The 17,712-nt window shown below is 36.7% G+C and overlaps 1 protein-coding gene across 1 annotated transcript; it reads left to right on the forward strand.

Moving 5' to 3' along the window:
• Window positions 1–11,113: 11,113 nt before the first annotated feature.
• LOC120589087 (beta-defensin 109) lies at window positions 11,114–16,825 on the forward strand. The gene is made up of 2 exons (XM_039846520.1): window positions 11,114–11,162; window positions 16,617–16,825. The coding sequence occupies exons 1-2, from the start codon at window positions 11,114–11,116 to the stop codon at window positions 16,823–16,825; spliced, it is 258 nt and encodes an 85-aa protein (XP_039702454.1).
• Window positions 16,826–17,712: the final 887 nt, after the last annotated feature.

Genomic DNA, 17,712 nt, shown 5'->3' on the forward strand with positions numbered 1-17,712 from the left:
TTGTAACTTTGAGGACTGGCACAACTATAGGGACAGATAAACCCCGGAGGAGGTCCAGTCATGCAGAAAACCTACACTGTTCTTTCTTAGCCCAAATTATAAAACAATATGCACTGATACTGAAGAGCAGAAAAGTATCCTGTATGGTTCTGCTCCTGATTCATTCATATGGCCCATACTTTTTCCTGGGTTCATTTAAAGTCAGCTGAAATCTGATGACCCTATAGTCAAATCTAAGCCCTAAGAATTGGTCCAAACAGCTAGGGAAATGAAAGAAAACAAAATAAACCCTTAGATGAGGATTTTGATACCATAAACCAGAGTTCTCAACTGGAGACACTTTTGCACCTGCACATAACTGGCAATGTCTGGAGACATTTTTGGTTGTGAAAACCAGAAAGGTCATCCTGGCATCTAGTGGGTGGGGGCCAGGGGTGCTACTAAACATCTTGCAATGGACAGGAATGACTTTCAAGACAGAATTATGTGGCACCACATGCCGATAGCGCTGAAGCTTTGACACATGAGAAGAACCAGCAAGGATATATAACTGGCCTGGAGGGCACGTTGCAGTCCTCCTCGGACACCAGTCTCACCTGTAGATCTGAAGAAAGCAGCTACCACTCCATGTCTGTTCTTTGCAATGCTGTGCCTTCAATTCGTGGACAGGCAGCATCTGAAAGTCATTTTTTGACATTCCAGCATAATTGTTAATGTTTTTATTCTTACATATTGTTTCTCTCTTCTTTTTGCTTCTCCATCTTTTTCAGTGCCTAACAAACTTTTGGCCCAATTAGCATCAGATCTGATTGCCCAAAAGAATCTGACTTAATTCATTCCCAGTTCCACAATGATTCATGAGACAGTTTCTCTAGATTACTTAAAACCTGTCAAAGAAATTACCAAAGAGTTTGCAATATATTCTCTAAAACATTTGCATGTCAAAAATAATTAAGACTATAGAATTAAGACTACATAAAACATTGCTTCACTTTTATCACCTTTTTCTGTTGTAACTTCGTTCCAATTTCCCTCTTCTATCCTCAGTGATGCTAGGACTGAGACTGTGCAAATTACATTTATTTCCCAGACTCCTTTGCAGAGTGGCTTGTAATTAGGTTACGGCAAATGATAGGCACTGGGGATGGGGGCTTGGAGTTTGAAAAACAGAAGGGACTTTCTTCCGAATTGTTCCTGTCATCATTGTCAGAGCGATGACAATGGTTACAGCAGCAACAATTGGCTCCAGTGTCCACCTTCTCATGGCCCTCTAGAAACAATTTCTTCATGTCTTCAAACAGATACCAGCAGCAATTAGTCGATGCCTCTTTCCATATGTCTGAGGACTAACTCTGAAAGGTCTCTCCTCAGAGCTTCAGAGATACCAACAGCAGCAGGGCAGCGTGCCCCTCCTCCAAAAGCCCTCTCCAGGCTCCTGGTGTCTTCCTTGTTGTCATCCCACTGAGGCATGTTTCACGCTGCCTGCAGTTATCTCTGGGTTACCTCCACGTTCCCTTTGAGACCTCAGTATCTGTTTAACGAATCCTGACTTAAATGTCCTTTGTTCAAAATATTAGTGTGTTCTAACTAACTGGATCCCGGCTGATATCACTGCTACTGTCATTGCTGCTGCTAATGTTTCTCCTGCTGCTACTGCTCTCACAACGACTATGTCATCCAATTATCTGTAAGATACGCAGGCCTAGTTAACTAATGAATAAGTGGACAAGGAGTAATGCAGACTGTAATTCATCTTTCATAGTTGATAGATCAAAGTAGGTGGAAAATACATTAAGACTGATTCTAGAAGATCTGAAACAATTTGTAAAGTAAGATCTAGAAGATTTTACTCTAAACATTATAAATGTGAGATATAATTCAATTTCTATTTTCTTCAGAACATAAAGAACTGGCTATGTATTGTCTTTCCAAGATCCTCAATCATTCTAAGCGGAATTAGCACAGACAGATATATTTGATCATAAATTCATGTAAATGGAATTTGATAACAAATGAAAAAATAAGCATAAAATAATTCAAAAACATTCTTAATAACTAGAGAGGAAAACATTATAAAATTCTAGTACCAGTTTACTAATCAGATAAGCTAATATCACTCCTACCTAATAGATAGGATTATTATATAAGACAAAGTAAAATATAAAGTTTTATTCAACTTAATTGAATAATTCTGACAATGACTGTGTTCTATTGTGTATCTTCTTAAACATAGTTTCCCCATTTTCCTCTTCTTTACTAACAAAAGATCACAACCTACCCCGCCCCCCACAAACACATATTATACAATTTTAGGAAGAAACAGCGGCAGAGAAAGGAAAGACTGAGCATTAACCTAAAAGAGACTGAAATCCAAAGAAGTTGTTTTAACAAGAAAAGACTGAGATACGAGATACAAATGATTTCCTATTAGCTACTATTATTTAAAATTGTTCTAGAAATTCTAGTCTCCAAAATTAGTCAAAAGAAGAGAACAAAAATAAATAAGAAAGTGAAAGTAAAAAACGAGAAGAATTTTTCAGTATTTGATAATGACACTTTTTTAAAAGGGAAAAATATTACTGAAAATCTGTACTACCCATAGAGTGGCTGCTTCTGACATGGCTACCAGTAATCTCTACCTCCTAGTCTTCTTGACCTATATCATCTCCATTCTTTGAGTGTCGGTGGACCTAGCGACATGCTTCTAATGAACAGAATATAACAACAGGGATGGGATATCACTGACCTGTGATTGGATTTTAAAAGACTGATTTCCATCCTACTCACTCTCATTCCCTTTTGCTGATTTGCTCTGGTAAAGCCAGCTGCCATCTTTGGAGATGCTCTATGGAGAGGCCCACCTGGTAAGGAGCCAGGTGTGTCCAACAGCCCAAGGAGAACTGAATCCTGCCCCAAACCACGAGAGTGAATTAGAAGCATCCCACCTTGTGATGACTGCAGCATTATGAGAGACCTATGTACCAGAATGCTTGACCTACAGAAATTCTAAGATAATAAAAGTTGTTTTAAGCCACCATGTTTGGGGACAATTCATTATGTAGCAATTGGTAACTAATATACAGACAGAATTAAGAAAGGTAATGAATTTTAAATTAACATTGAAATCATACCAACATCAGCCAGAACACATGATTCAAATTTGATCTAATTAAGAGATACAGCGGAGAAAGGGTGATGGTGGAGGGGATTCAGAAAAATGTTAAGTGGAAAAGTGAGACTTAATAATACATAGAAAGATACAGAAATTTTTCGTTGTCAGAATCTAGTGTTTTTAAAATACAATCGAAAGTATATTTTTAGATAATTGGATCTAATAGTTTTACGAGTTGAAAAAAATTAATGAGTTACTAGATCCTTCAAATAACTCAAACAAATTTCAGCAAATATCACTAAAATCTTTTTATATATTTATTTAAATATTCATCAAAGGAGTTTAGTACATTATCAAGCATTTAAAATATCAACATCCTAATTATTTAATACATAACACATTGGTAGGTATATATATGTAGCAGAACACAACTAAATCTTAGAGGAATTATTTCTTTATATACCACAATTAATACCTGTTGGAGTGGAAATAAAGATACAGAATGAATGAAGATAACATTTAGCAAAATAAAAAATAGAGGCAATATTTTTAATAGCCAATGACTTGGCTGCCTGGGTGAGGTTGGATGGTGCAAGGAGGGAGATGAAACAGTAGTCACCCTTGGGTTGTGGGAGGTGGAGTTGATCAAAAGTGAAATGGTAAAGTTGTGAATCAGGAAATGCATGAGATTCACCAATGTTCAAATCCAAAGAAATGGCAGACAGTCTTTTCTTTCTGGTTCTCATATCTCAGAATCAGGTGGCCACATACCATCTGAAACTTTGGATGAAGCAATGAGATAAATAAACAAACAACAACTCTATATGGATATTTGTTTGCTTTCTTCCATTATGATGATGCTCCCAATGACATGAGATAGGATTTGTAACTGAACACTGTAATTGCTTCTGCTCACTCCCTGATTATGTTTATTACCAATAGTAATAATTTTCTTCCAGCAGCATCTACAATGTCTCTTATAGCTTTATCATAGAGTATTATTCATTGTTCTCCCTTCTTCCAACAAGGAGTATAAAGTTGAAGAAACATTGGTTTATCACAAGGAGTACTCTTGAACCAATGATTGTTTCATATTTCTTTATTCTCTCTCTCTCTCTCTCCATCTCTCACTCTCCCTCCCCACATACACACACATATGTGCGCACACACACACATACACACACACACTCAGACACATAATTGTATGCAAGGTAGATAGAGTTATTTGTATGGTTATTTAAATATTTTATATATTTAACTCTTTGACATATGGCTGAAAAAGACGTGAAAAACAACCGTAATACCTTCCTCCTCCTCCCAGCTGTATTCACGCCCCCAAAGACAGAGGCATGCTGTCCATTGCTGGGTAGTGTATGACTAAAAGTTAACAGCCAAAAACAATAAACGTTTTTACTATCTAAGCAATTTACGTGGCGAGGCTTAGCTGAGGACCTTTGGCTCGAGAGCTCTTCTGAGGTGGCTATCAAGCTTTGGCCTGAACTGGAGGTTTGCCTGCAGGCTGGGCTGTGGGTGGATGGGAGGAATCTGCTGCTGGGCTCACTCTTGTGCTTATTGACAGGCCTCAGGTCTTCACTTGCTGATCGCTAGTCATCAATCATGGCCACATGAGTCTTTCCATAGGGTGTCTTTGAACATGGCAGCTAGCTCTACTCAGAGAGAGAGCATGAGAGATGGTGCCCAAGATGGAAAAATACTCTTCTTGTAACCTAATCTAGGAAGTGGCATCCCATCCCATGTGCTGTATTCTACTCATTAGTTCAGCTTACTCTCAAGAAAGGAGATTCTTCAAGAGCATGAGCACAAGGAGGCAAGGATCATTAGGGACCATCATAAAAGCTGATAATCCTAACATTCAACAGAGTAGCTTTTTATACAGATAGTTCAATTCAGGTTAAGACAAAACACAATTATTATAGCGACTATTCTGCCAATATAGCAAAAGATATCTATACTGGAAAAGATATCTATACGATTAAATTTCAGTAGTGGAATTCCAAGTAATTTATTTTTTTCTACTTTTCTGTGTTTTCTACATTTTCTATAAAATTTATAAAAAATATTAAAAATCTATTTAAAAGGCCACAAAATTTAAAAAGATGTCGAAATATGCTTTCAACATGGCAGTGTGTTATAAAGATGAAATACCAAACTCTTTTGGAGCATATTTTATATCATCTTTTTTATGAAGTCTTTCCTGACATTCTCATTATCCCCTCTCTGCTGCTAACCCCTTGGTAGAAAGAACAACTCTCTCTTTTGAGCTACTATGTCCTTTACTTATATTACCGTAATTCATCCATTTAATTTTTTATCTTTCATTATCTGATTTGATCTAGCTGAGGTACCCTAGTTTTATGACACTGCCTGACACACAGTAGGTCATAAAATATGGCCAGTGGTCACACATGCATGTGCCTAAGGAAAGCAGTAGAGAACACAGCTGACTGTGAGGATATCCTGACTCTTGGGAAATGGACAGTATTAACTTCTGCTTTCTCATCCATTAAGTTACTGCCACAGTGTGTACTTCTGTGTGTGGAGATTTCCTGTGGGAGACTGAGTTATTCTCTTTTTGTCAGGCTCTACTAACCAAGAACAAACCATAGGCCTGGGGAGCATCATAAAAAGCCAGGGGTCTGCCATGCTCAGAAATTCCAGGCTCTGACCATTCTCATGCCTCTGCTCTTCACTGGCAGGTCAGCCATGAGGCACCATGTGCTTATCTCCACTCTCCTCTTTCTGACTCTCTTACCCCCAGGTAAGGCGGTGGCTGATCATTGGGATATGCTGGTATCAGTCTTAAGGATTTTTAAATCAAATATTAATAGCTTCACTAGGAGCATAACAGGGTAAAATAGGAAAGAGATTATTCCTTTAACATTGACCAGACTGTCTGATGAAATAACGTTCTGCTTTCTCCATACTTTGTATCTGAGGATGCCTTGGTGAGACATGACAATTGATGGCAGGTTGTAGGCAGGTTGATCTGAAAGGCTTATATGGCAGCTGCGCCTATCATTATATCTACTCAGTAGTCAGAAGAAGAGATGGACAGAACCCTATCAACAGGAGCTGGTGCTAAGGGCCTGTCTTTGGGAATAAGATAATTGGCTCCTGAAGGGATTGATAGGTGAGCTCTCATTATGGGAGAGTATGTCCATGGTTGTAAAAGGAAGGTGAGCATATACCTTTTTTATCCAAAGTAGACAATTTTGGAAAGTACAGTGAGCACTGTTTCAACTATATCAGAACAACAAGCAAAAATCAGAGCTGTCTCAGCCATACTGGACAAAGGATCACCCTCTATAAATGTCACAGACTCAGAATTGGGTTTCAGAAAGAGGATTACAGTCCCTAGAGAGGTGTTACTGAGAAGATCAAGTGCTGGCCCACAGTCTATGAAAGGCTTCTTATGTTAAGTAACAGTCACAAAGAATAGGTACCAAAAGCGTAAGCTTAGTCCTATAAAATGAGGCAGTTAGGAGGAACACATACTTTGGAATACTAATGCATAAATTATGTAGGAAGAAAACAATTGGGCTGAGAAATGAAAACAACAACACAAGAGGTGATACTCTGATGTCCTAAATCCTTAGTGCTAAAATGATTACTAACAGTTATCAAGTTCAAACTCATCATTTTCAGATGAGATGACCGAGGCCCATAGAAACACTTCGCAATCCTATAATTTAAGTATTCATGCATGCATCTGGAATCAATACCTCAATGTTGCCAGAGGCCAAGAGTCAACTGTGAAGAAAGAGTTTAGATTGTAGGTCAGGCAAGTCTATCTGATATCAGTGGGACCAAAATATTAAGAAGACACATATTAGACAAAACATTTTTTGTGTTTGTCCTTGGAAATACTGAAGATAGCATATTCTTCTAGAAATAAATAAGACCTTTTGGAGGTGCCTAATAGACTATAAGACAAACATTCCAATGAAAGGAGACTGTAAGAGGATTTTCAGCATTTCCAGGTTCTTTGTCCGGAAATCACCTAAAAGGAACATAAATGAGGAAAATAATTGAGAATAGAATCACATTTTAGGAGTTTCCAGAAAAGAACACTAATAGAAGGTCAGGGACACAACCAAAGTACCAATTTGAAACCACTCCTTTGCCACATAAGAACAGAATTTATGAGCTATTATTAATGAAAGCCAGAGCCACTAGTGGACTTAAGAAACAGAGAATTCAGACTAAACCGAGAATAACGTAAACAAGTTATGTATACAACACATAATCTAGAGGTAAATCTGAAAGAGGAAGAGAGCCGTTATATTGTGAATAGCCATGTATCTGATTACATTTTGGTGTGAATAAAAGTGAGAGTTTAAATAATTAATCCAAGACATTGGTTATTAAAAATAATTCCTGGCACATATCCTACACCGAGCTTTTGGTCCACGAAAAACTCATCTCATTTAGAAATGGGAGTAATGAGAAAGTTAACAGTACTGAACCTAAATGAACTTCTTTTTAAATTATGAAAGCTGGGAATATATTCTACAGATATACCTTATATATATGCTGTGATATGTGTGTAATATTAATCATCACAGCATTATTCATAAGAGCAAAAGATTAGAGATCATCTAACTGATCTCAATCAATTAAAATACAGTGTAATAAATAATGGACTATCTATGTATAATGAAATACTGAATTATTATAAAACAGAATGACAATACAATGACAAGAAAATGAATTAAGTATAAGAACTAGAAATGAGAAGCATTTGGCTATTCTAATTTGCAATTGATATAATAGTAATTACACATTTAACTATTGCAATATTGATGGAAATTGCATTTCTTCTCTGGTTGCTGGCTATTATAATCGTGCTAAAAGTTCTTGAATATATTTCTTGGTTTCCCTGGGGTGCCATCTTAGAACTGGAATTGGATCATATAATATGAATCCTTAGCTTTATGAGGTGAAAGCAAGCTGTTTCAAAGTTGGATGAACCAATTTAGAAATCCACCAACAGTATTTGAAAGTGGTAGGGATTAAACAATATCTAGAATTAAAATACTTGACAACAAAGATAAATAATTGGGAGGAGTTAAAGAATGACTATGAAGCTCTAAAGTCATCATATCACGTAAGGGCAAATGTTTCCATTAGTTTTAGGCTTTGATATATTAAAAATGCATGTTTTAATTCTATGAGAACCACTAAAAGAACAGGAACAATGGTTTAATTTCCCCAAGAAATAAAGAAAAATAATCCAATAAAAAAGAAAAAAACAAGAGAAATAAAAGTAAAAGAGACTAGGCAAAGCAAAAACAAATTAGAATGGCAGAATTAAACTCAAATATACTAGTGACTATATTAAAGTGTGAATAGGTTAATTTTCTAGTTCAAATCAAAGATAGTGCTTATCTTAAAAATAAAACAAGTAAATCTAACTACATGGGACAAAAAACACGCCTAAACTATAAGCATTCAGAAAGGTTAGAAGAAAATGAATATTATTATGGGCTGAATTATGTCCCTCCTAAAATCCAAATGTTTGACTCTAAGCCTCAGTACCTCAGCATATGACCATATTTAGAGACTGGTTCTTAATTACAAAGGTAATTAAGTTAAAATGAAGCCATTAGGGTAAAACCCAGTCCAATATGACTGGTATCCTTAAAAGAGGAGAAAATTTAAACCTAGACACATACATGGAGAACACAATGTAAAGACAAAAAGAGAAAATGGCCATCTACGAACCAAGGAGACAGGCTTGAAACTCATCCTTCGATCAGTTCTCTCAGAAAGAATCAATGGCCTTTGTTTAATTTTAATTTTAATTACATTTTTAAAATATTTTTTATTTTAAAATTATAGTTGACATACAATATTATATTAGTTTCAGGTGTGCAACATAGTGATTAGACATTTATATAACTTACAAAGTGATCATCTCAATAAATTTGGTACCCATCTGGCACCATACATAGTTGTTACAATATTATTGTAACATATAATCCTTGTGCTATACTTTACATCTTCATGACTATTTTGTAACTGCCAGTTAATACTTTTTAATCCTTTTCCCTGTTTCACCCATCCTCCTAAACGCACCCCCATCTGGAAATCAACAATTTGTTCTTTGTATCTATGAGTTTGTTTCTGTTTTATTTGTTAATTTTGTTTTTTAGATTCCATGTATAAGTAAAATCGTATGGTATTTGTTTTACTCTGTCTAACTTCACTCCACTCCACACAATACGTTATAGGTTCATTCATGTTATTGTGATGGTAAGATTTGTTCTTTTCTATCTCAGTAATATTCCATTATATGTATGTACCACCTCTTCTTTATCCATTCATCCATTGATGAACACCCAAGGTGCCTCCATATCTTGGTTATCGTGAATAACACTGCAATGAATATATGAATGCATATGTCCCTTTGAAGTAATGTTTTGAGTTTCTTAGAATAAGTACTCAGAAGTGGGATTTCTGGGTCATTCTTTGTATCTTGTTATAGCCTTTGTTTTAAAGTCTATTTTGTCTAGTATTGCTATCACAGCTTTTCTGTTTGTTTCCACTTTCACGAAATACCTTTTTACATCCCTTCATTTTCAGTCTGTGTGTCTTTTAATCTGAAGTGAGTTTCTGATAGGCAACACACATAAGGGCTTTGTTTTCTTAACCATTCAGCCACCCTATGTTTTTTGATTGGAGCATTGAATCCATTTACATTTGAAGTAATTGTAGATAGATATGTAGTTATTGCCATTTTATTATTCATATTTTTTATCTTTTTTTCTCCCTTTTCTTCTTAAAGAAATCCCTCTGGCATTTCTTGTAATACTTGTTTGATGGTGATGAACTCCTCTAGATTTTTCTTGTCTGGGAAGCTTTTTAACTGTCCTTCGATTATAAAGTATAGTTTTCGTGGTCAAGTAATTTTGATTGTAGGTCCTTGCTTTTCATTCCTTTAAATATTTCATGCCGATTCCTTCTGGCCTGCAAAATTTCTGTTGAGAAATCAGCTGACAGTCTTATGGGAGCTCCCTTGTAGTAACAAAGTGCTTTTCTCTTGCTGCTTTTAAGATTCTTTCTTTGTCTTTAATCTTTGGCATTTTCATTATGCTGTGTCTTGTTGTGGGCCTCTTTGAACTCATCCTGTTTGTGATTCTCTGCACTTCCTGAGCTTGTATGTCTATTTCCTTCACCAGGTTAGGGAAGTTTTCTGTTATTATTTCTTGAAATAGGTTTTCAATTCCTTGCTTTCTCTTTTCTCCTTTGATATCCCCATGATGTGACTGTTGGTATGCATGATGTTGTTTCAGAGGCCCCTTAAATTAATCTCATTTTTTTAAGATTCTTTTTTCTTATTGATGTTTCAATTGGGTTTTTTTCTTTCACCTTATCTTCTAAATCACAAATTCAATTCTCTGCTTTATCTAATCTACTATTGATTACCTCTAATGTATTCTTTCCCTCAGTTATTGCATTCTTTGTTTCTGATTGATTCTTTTTTGTATTTTCTGTCTCCATTTCTATGTTTCCTACCTCTTTCTCGAAGTTCTCACTGATATCGTTGAGCATCCTTATAACCAGTGTTTAAAACTCTGCGTCTGGTAGATTGCTTATCTCCATTTAATTTAGTTTTTGTTTTTTTGTTGTTTTTTTTTTTTTCCTGGAGCTTTGTTCTGTTCTTTCATGTGGGATATGTTTTTTTCTCTCCCCATTTTGGCTGCCCCCTGTCTTTGTTTCTATGTATGAGGTAGGGCTGCCATGTCTCCCAGTCTTAATTGAGTATCCTTATATAGTAGGTGTGCTGTGGGGACCAGTGGCACAGTCTCTCTTGTCTTCTGAGCCAGGTGCTCCAGGTATGTCCCTTGTGGGTTGTGTATGCCCTCCTGTTGTAGCTGAGCTTTGGCGTCTGTTTGCACATCAATGGGAGGGATTAACTCTCAGCCAAATTGGTTACGAGGACTACAGTGGAAGAGCTATTGTGCAGGGGTATACCCTATGGAGCAGAATTTGCAGGGTTCCGATGCCTGCCCAGTCTGCCCGTTGGGTATGCCATTTGTAGAGGTTGTTAGGTGGTACTCTGGTGTGATTTGAAGCTGGCTATCAGCGCCGAGCTGATCAAGAAGGTAAGGTTTCAGTGGTGAGATGCCCAGTTGGAAGAATGCAGAAGAGGCCGACATGAGAATGAAACGGCAGGCACCAACTTTATTACGGAGAGCGCAGTTCTATTGCGGGAAGTGCAGTCTATTGCAGGGAGCAGGCTTCTGCTCCCTTTCTTGTGCTCCTCTTCTACTCTCCAGGGGACTGCATGGCTCCACACATATCAGAATACAATAGTGGCATTCAGCCACACATGCATGATGCAATAAGCTGAATTATGTTTACATATTTTAGGCGTAGGTGCTCTACTACACTAACATAACATTCTAATTCTGGGGTCCTATTCCTAGCGAGCCTGGATCACAGCCAGACCTGGGACTAGCCAGGCCTGGGACCCACATGGGCCATTGAGTGTGTTGGTTCTGGGCCCTCTTGGGAGGGGCTCTGTTACAGGCTAATGTCAGCCACTGCCTGTACCCTGCCCAGGGCCACTTGGTATGAGTTACAAAGTGATCTTCAAATGGTTGCCACTTGTGTTAGGTTTGGAGGTGCTTGGGAGAACCTAAGCTGTGAACCAAGGTCAGCAGCTGCTAGTGCCAGACTTGGGGATACTTAGCAAAAAGTACAGGGCATAGTGAGGACAGACGATTTTTGTTTGGGATCAGTGAAGCTTTGAGAGATTTTAGGAAAGTCCACAGCATGAGGCAAGACAGGTCATTAATATGGAAAAGCAACTGGAAGTGACTTGGGTGGGCCCACAAATTGGGTAGGAGCAAAGTCTCAGGAAATCACCAGGTCAAGGCAAATGGTGTTAGCCAGGTCGATGGAGACTCAGACATGACACCTGCCTGAGTCTACATGCTGGGTCAGGAGAGGGCTCAACAAAGGAACAATGGTTTCTGCCAGCACTTCTGTCTGGGGGAGGCTGCCCCTCCAGCTCTTACCCCAAAGCCAGACAACTCAGCTCTTCCCTGTATGTCCTTGGTGCCTTTCAAGCTGCTGCCCCAGTGCTTGAACTCAGAGCAAGTGAGTCTATCAGCATGTATGTCTGAGTGTGGGCCCTTTAAGAAGCATGCCGGAGATTCCAGCAGCCCTCTGTCTCACTTAGCCACAATCTCCACTGGTTTTCATGGCTAAAAGTTATGGAGACTTCTCTTTTCGGGCACTGGAACTCTGGGCTAGAGAGCTTGGTGTGGGGTTGGGCCCCCTCTCTCCTCAGGGGAGACCTCTGCAGCCAAGATATCCCTCCCTATTTTTAACTGCCACTTATGGGTGTGGGACCAGCCCGTTCCATTTCTCTACCCGTCCTTTCTACTGCTCGTTTCTTCTGTATATCCTTAGTGATAGGACTTCTATTTATCTAGACTTCAGGCAATTTTCCATGATGATTGTTCTATAGTTTAATTGTAATTTTGATGTGATCATGAGGGAAGCAAGCACAGCGTTTATCTACTATGCTATCTTGATCGGAAGCCAGACTCAATGCTCTTGACACCTTGATCTCAGACTTCTACCTTCCAGAACTGTGAGAAAAAAATTTCTCCTATTTAAGCCACCAGTATGTGGTACTTTTTTTATGGCAGCTCTAAAACACAGATTAAAAAATATATTCCATGGATGTATTACCCAGCAAGGAAATTGAAAATTTCTATAAATAAAGCTATTTCAAATTGTTAAAAGATTCAATTAATCAAGAAATTGAAATAAACAAGTTTACATGCACCAGATAATGGATTCTCATACTATATTAGGAATGAAATGACAAAACTCATCTTCCTCTCACTAATTAATAGGGCAACCAGCAAATATCGGTAAATACATAAAATATTTGAACAACATGATTAGCAGATTTAGAACACCACATCGAATAACTACAAAATGATTAACAAACATAAAACAATGCACCCAATTACAAAATACACATTTTTAAGTGCAGCCAAAGAATTTATAAAAATGGCCATTTAATCATAAAGCAGATGTCAAAATTTCAAAGATTAAAATTAATCAGTTTATAAAATCACCATGTTGTACACTTTAAACTTACACAATATTATGTGTCAATCATATCTCAATATCACTGGAAAAATAAATTAGTAAAATCTTGGAAAATTAGAAAAACAATTTTCTTTGAACCTAATTCATTTAAGCTAGAAATTATTTACACAAATATAAACATTTGGAAATTAAGAAATATACTTCTACATTAGGCATGTGACAAAATGAAAATTAGAAAATGAGTTATACTAAAATAAGCTATATGTCAAAACTTGTGGAATAAAAGTAAATTAGAATTTAGAGAAACACATGAAAGAAAAAATATAAAAATCAAAAAGTCAAAAGTTGGCTTTTTAAAGATTAATACACTTTATAGTAATCTGATGACATTGATCAAGAAAAAATGAGAACATACTTAAAATAACCATCTCAGTTGACATCACAAACTCTGTTTCAGAGATTCAAAGAAAAGTAAAGGATGTCATAAATTTGTGCACTATATTCCATACTCTCTTGTGTACTTAGAATTTTCTCTGCAACAGTCATTCCCTCTTCTTTATATCAATTTTCTTTCTACTGGATTATTAGCATTAGCATAAAAGCATACTATAGTTTTTCTGATCTGAAGAAAAAATTTTTTTGCTCCTCTTCTAACGCAAGCTATCACTATCTATTTATATTCCATTTTGCAATAAAATGCCTTAAAAGAATTGTCCATACATTCTGTCTCTAATTTCTTGCTTCTCATTCTTTCTCAAATATATCCTGATCAGGCATTTTCCCGATCCCTTCCCCTTCTACTGAACCTACTTTTGTCAGAGTTACCAAAAATCTCCACATCGCTAGACCCAATGGTCATTTCTCAAGGTGACCTTATTTGGCCCATCATCAGCATTTGACACAGGTGGTCATTCTTCTTATTGTACTTTCTTCAATTGGCTTCCAGGATAGTACATCCCTTGATTCTCACCTGCATCACTGGAGGTGCCTCTTCAGTTTTCTTTGCTGCTTCCTCTTCTTCTCCCATAATTCTTCATATTGGAGAGATCCACGGCTCAGTTCCTGGCCCTTTTCTCTTCTCTCTCTCCATTCAATCCTTGGGTCCAGTCTCATCCTTTTAAATTCTCCTCCCGAACCTCTCTTCTGAACTTCAGACTTGTAATGAATGGCCAATCACGGTAACTTATATCTCTATTTGGATGTTTAATTTCCAAATTAATATATCCAAAATGAGCTCCTGAATTTTTTCCCACATATCTCCTCTATATACAGCTTCCTCCCATCACAATGTGCCATGGCCAGCATTCCATGGAGCCTCTCATGGCTCTTCTACACTCCCCTCCCCAGTAGACCTCCATGTCTGCATCCTAGGAGGTGTCTCTCAGGGCTCCTGTATTGTGACCAGCCTCAGAGAACAGTTGCCCCATACTCAGTGAAAGGGCAAAGTGTTCGCAAAATTTCTCTCTTTTGTGGCTAGATAATATTCTATTGTTATATATGCCACATTTTCATCATCCACTGACAGATTCAATGTCAATGGATTTAACATCTATCCTGTTGATGGACTCTTAGGTTGTTTTTATGTCTTAACCATTGCGAATATTGCTGCAATGAACATGAGAATGCAGTTAGCTCTTTTAAATAGTGATTTCATCTCCTTCAAATAGATACCCAGAAGTGAGATTGCAGGATCATATAGTAGTTCTATTTTTAATTTTTTGAGGAATCATCATACTGTTTTCCACAGTGGCTGCACAAATTTACATTTCCACCAGCAGTGCACCAGTGTTCACTTTTCTCCACATTCTCACCAGTACTCGTTATCTCTTGTCTCTTTGGTAATAGCCTTTCTAACAGGCATGAGATGATATATCAGTGTGGTTTTGATGCGTTTTCTGATGATTAGTGATGTTGAACCCTTTTTCATGTACTTGTTGGCCATTTGTTAGTCTTTGTTGGAAAAATATCTATTCAAGTCCTCTGCCCATATTTTAATTTGTAGGATATTTTTTGTTTTTGTTTTTTGCTTGAATTGTATGGGTTCCTTATATATTTGGGATATTAACCCCTTATCAGATATATAGTTTGCAAATATTTTTTTCCCATTCTATAGGATGACTTGTCATTTTATTGATTGTTTCTTTTTATGTGGAGAGACTTTTTAGTTTGATGCAGTCCCACTTATTTATTTTTCCTTTTATGGCTGTGCTTTTAGTGTCATAACCAAAAAATTCATTGCCAAGACCAATGTCAAGAAAATTTTTTCCTGTGTTTTCCTCTAGGACTTTATGGCTTTGGGTCTTACACTGAAACCTTTAATCCTGTTCAAGTTATTTTTTTTGAGTGGTGTAAAGTAGGGGTCCAGTTTTATCATTTTGCATGTGGATATCCAGTTTTCCCAGCACCGTTTATTGAAGAAACTATCCTTTCTGCATTGAGTGTTCTTGGTTTCTTTGTCAAACATTAGTTGACTATATACACATAGGTTTATTTCCAGCCTCTCAATTCGGTTTCATTGTTCTATTGTGTCTGTTTTTATAATAATACCATACTGTTTTGAATGCCATAGCTTTGGAATATAGTTTGACATTGCAAGTGTGATGCCTCTAGATTTGTTCTTCTTTCTCAAGATTTCCTTGGCTTTGGGGGGTTTTCGTGGTACCATAAGACTTTTAGAATTTTCTTTTCCAATGTGCTCAATCTACACAGGTCTTTCTTTAAATAAGCTAAGCCAGGGACCCTGCTCCTGCTTTGCATGCATATAATACCTTCACATAGATATCTGCTTGTCTTTTTTCATTCTCATCATTCAGATCTCAGCTCAAATGCTACATCCTCCTCAGAAAGCCTTTCCTGTCCATTTTATAAACTCCGTTCTCCAGCTCTTTCCTGATCCATTATTGTATTATTTTGTTCTAAAACCTGCCACTTTCTGAAATTATTTTATCAATCTATTTTTGTATGGTCAGATTTTCTTTATTGAATATAAGTCTTGTGAGAATAAAAAACATTTCTGCCATTTTCACTGTTCTATTATTAGTACAAAGAAAAATGCCTGAATAGAAATTTAGTAAATCTTTGTTGAAGGTCTATACAAAGAAGTAAAACAATAAAGAAACGGGTGTATTTAAAACACATGTTTTGTCCACCCCCCTGCTGTTTCACTTTTACCAAAGTTCTTTTTGAAGCATAAATTAGCAATGCCAATAAACTTATAAGGATGGAAAGATTTATTAACACTCAAGCAAAAAGGAAAGACAGTGAACATGATGCAGCCACTGAATAGCCCTTGTCCAACTTCTTTTCTCCATATAGAAAGGCTCAATCCCGAACTCTTCCATTCTCACACTAAGAGTATTTATGGTTTTACATTCATGAACTGATTATCTCACTGACTCTTTTTCAGCAGTAAGAAGTGGTTTGGGTCCCTCTGAAAGCCACTGTATCAATCTGTCTGGAATTTGCAGGAGAGACATCTGCAAAGTAATAGAGGATGAAGTTTCTGGCTGCCGAAGAAGGTGGAAATGCTGCAGAGCATGGTGGGTCCTCATACCAGTTCCCACACCACTTATCTATTCAGATTATCAGGAACCCAGGAAGCGCAGAATAAAATAAAGTGAAGAAAAGTGTCGAAAAGAAAATTCTTTGCATCTGAAAACTTTGGAATATACATATTGATTTATTCCAGCTTTATTTCAAATTTTTATTATCCTTTGTCAATAAAAATAAATAAATATCGATTTCGAATCTACTCAGATGGTACTTCTTTGTGACTCATTTTCAGCTCCAATATCTTTAAAAGTGAAAAAGCCCATTGATTTAACAATTTTTTAAAAATTTGTCAAAAAACCTGAAAGATTAACAAAAAAAGCTGGAAAATATAATTATATGAAACATAATTAAATAGACACACAGAAAGCACGAAGAAAATGCCAAGGCAAAATACAGAGGAAATCCAGAACATATCGTGGAGCGGGAGAGATATAGATAAAGAAAGGGGAGAAAATTGGAATAAGGAAAGAGGAAATAATATAAGATAAAACATAAAGATTGTAACTGTGTGGCAGATAACTGGAAAGAGATGAAAACAAGAAGGGAGAGAGAATGAAAGGTTGAAGGTAAACTGAAATGTTTATTAAGTACCCTAAAAGTTAAAACCTCAATTAAAAAAGAGATTTTGATATTTTACTCCTATGAAGAAACATTGTGATCATTTAGATACTCAGTGTTTTACTCCACTAGACATATAATACTTCATAGAACCTAAACATTTTACTGTAAAAATATATAGACCCCTTTCGAGCATATGCTGTCAATATTCCTTTTAAATAGACGTTTTGATGCTTCATAACTTCTGACTACAAGTTCATCTTCCCACATCATGTCAGAAGTTCTCACTGTCCTTTCCTGATCCCTCAAAGCAGTTCTTAGAAAGAGTCTTAGTTTACATTCATTTATAAGATTTTTCTGATTATAAAATGTAGTTTTGTAGTGAAGACTCC

This window comes from Pteropus medius, unplaced genomic scaffold (genome assembly GCF_902729225.1).
Source record: "Pteropus medius unplaced genomic scaffold, Ma_sr-lr_union100, whole genome shotgun sequence".
NCBI classification, from domain to species: Eukaryota; Metazoa; Chordata; class Mammalia; order Chiroptera; family Pteropodidae; genus Pteropus; species Pteropus medius.

What these genes read in the sequence shown, in the direction of transcription:
- LOC120589087 (XM_039846520.1), top strand. Translation starts at nt 11,114, where the DNA reads ATGGAGCAGAATTTGCAGGGTTCCGATGCCTGCCCAGTCTGCCCGTTG. An exon ending in CTGCCCAGTCTGCCCGTTGG is followed by an intron (nt 11,163 to 16,616) that starts GTATGCCATTTG and finishes ACTCTTTTTCAG; the next exon opens with CAGTAAGAAGTGGTTTGGGT.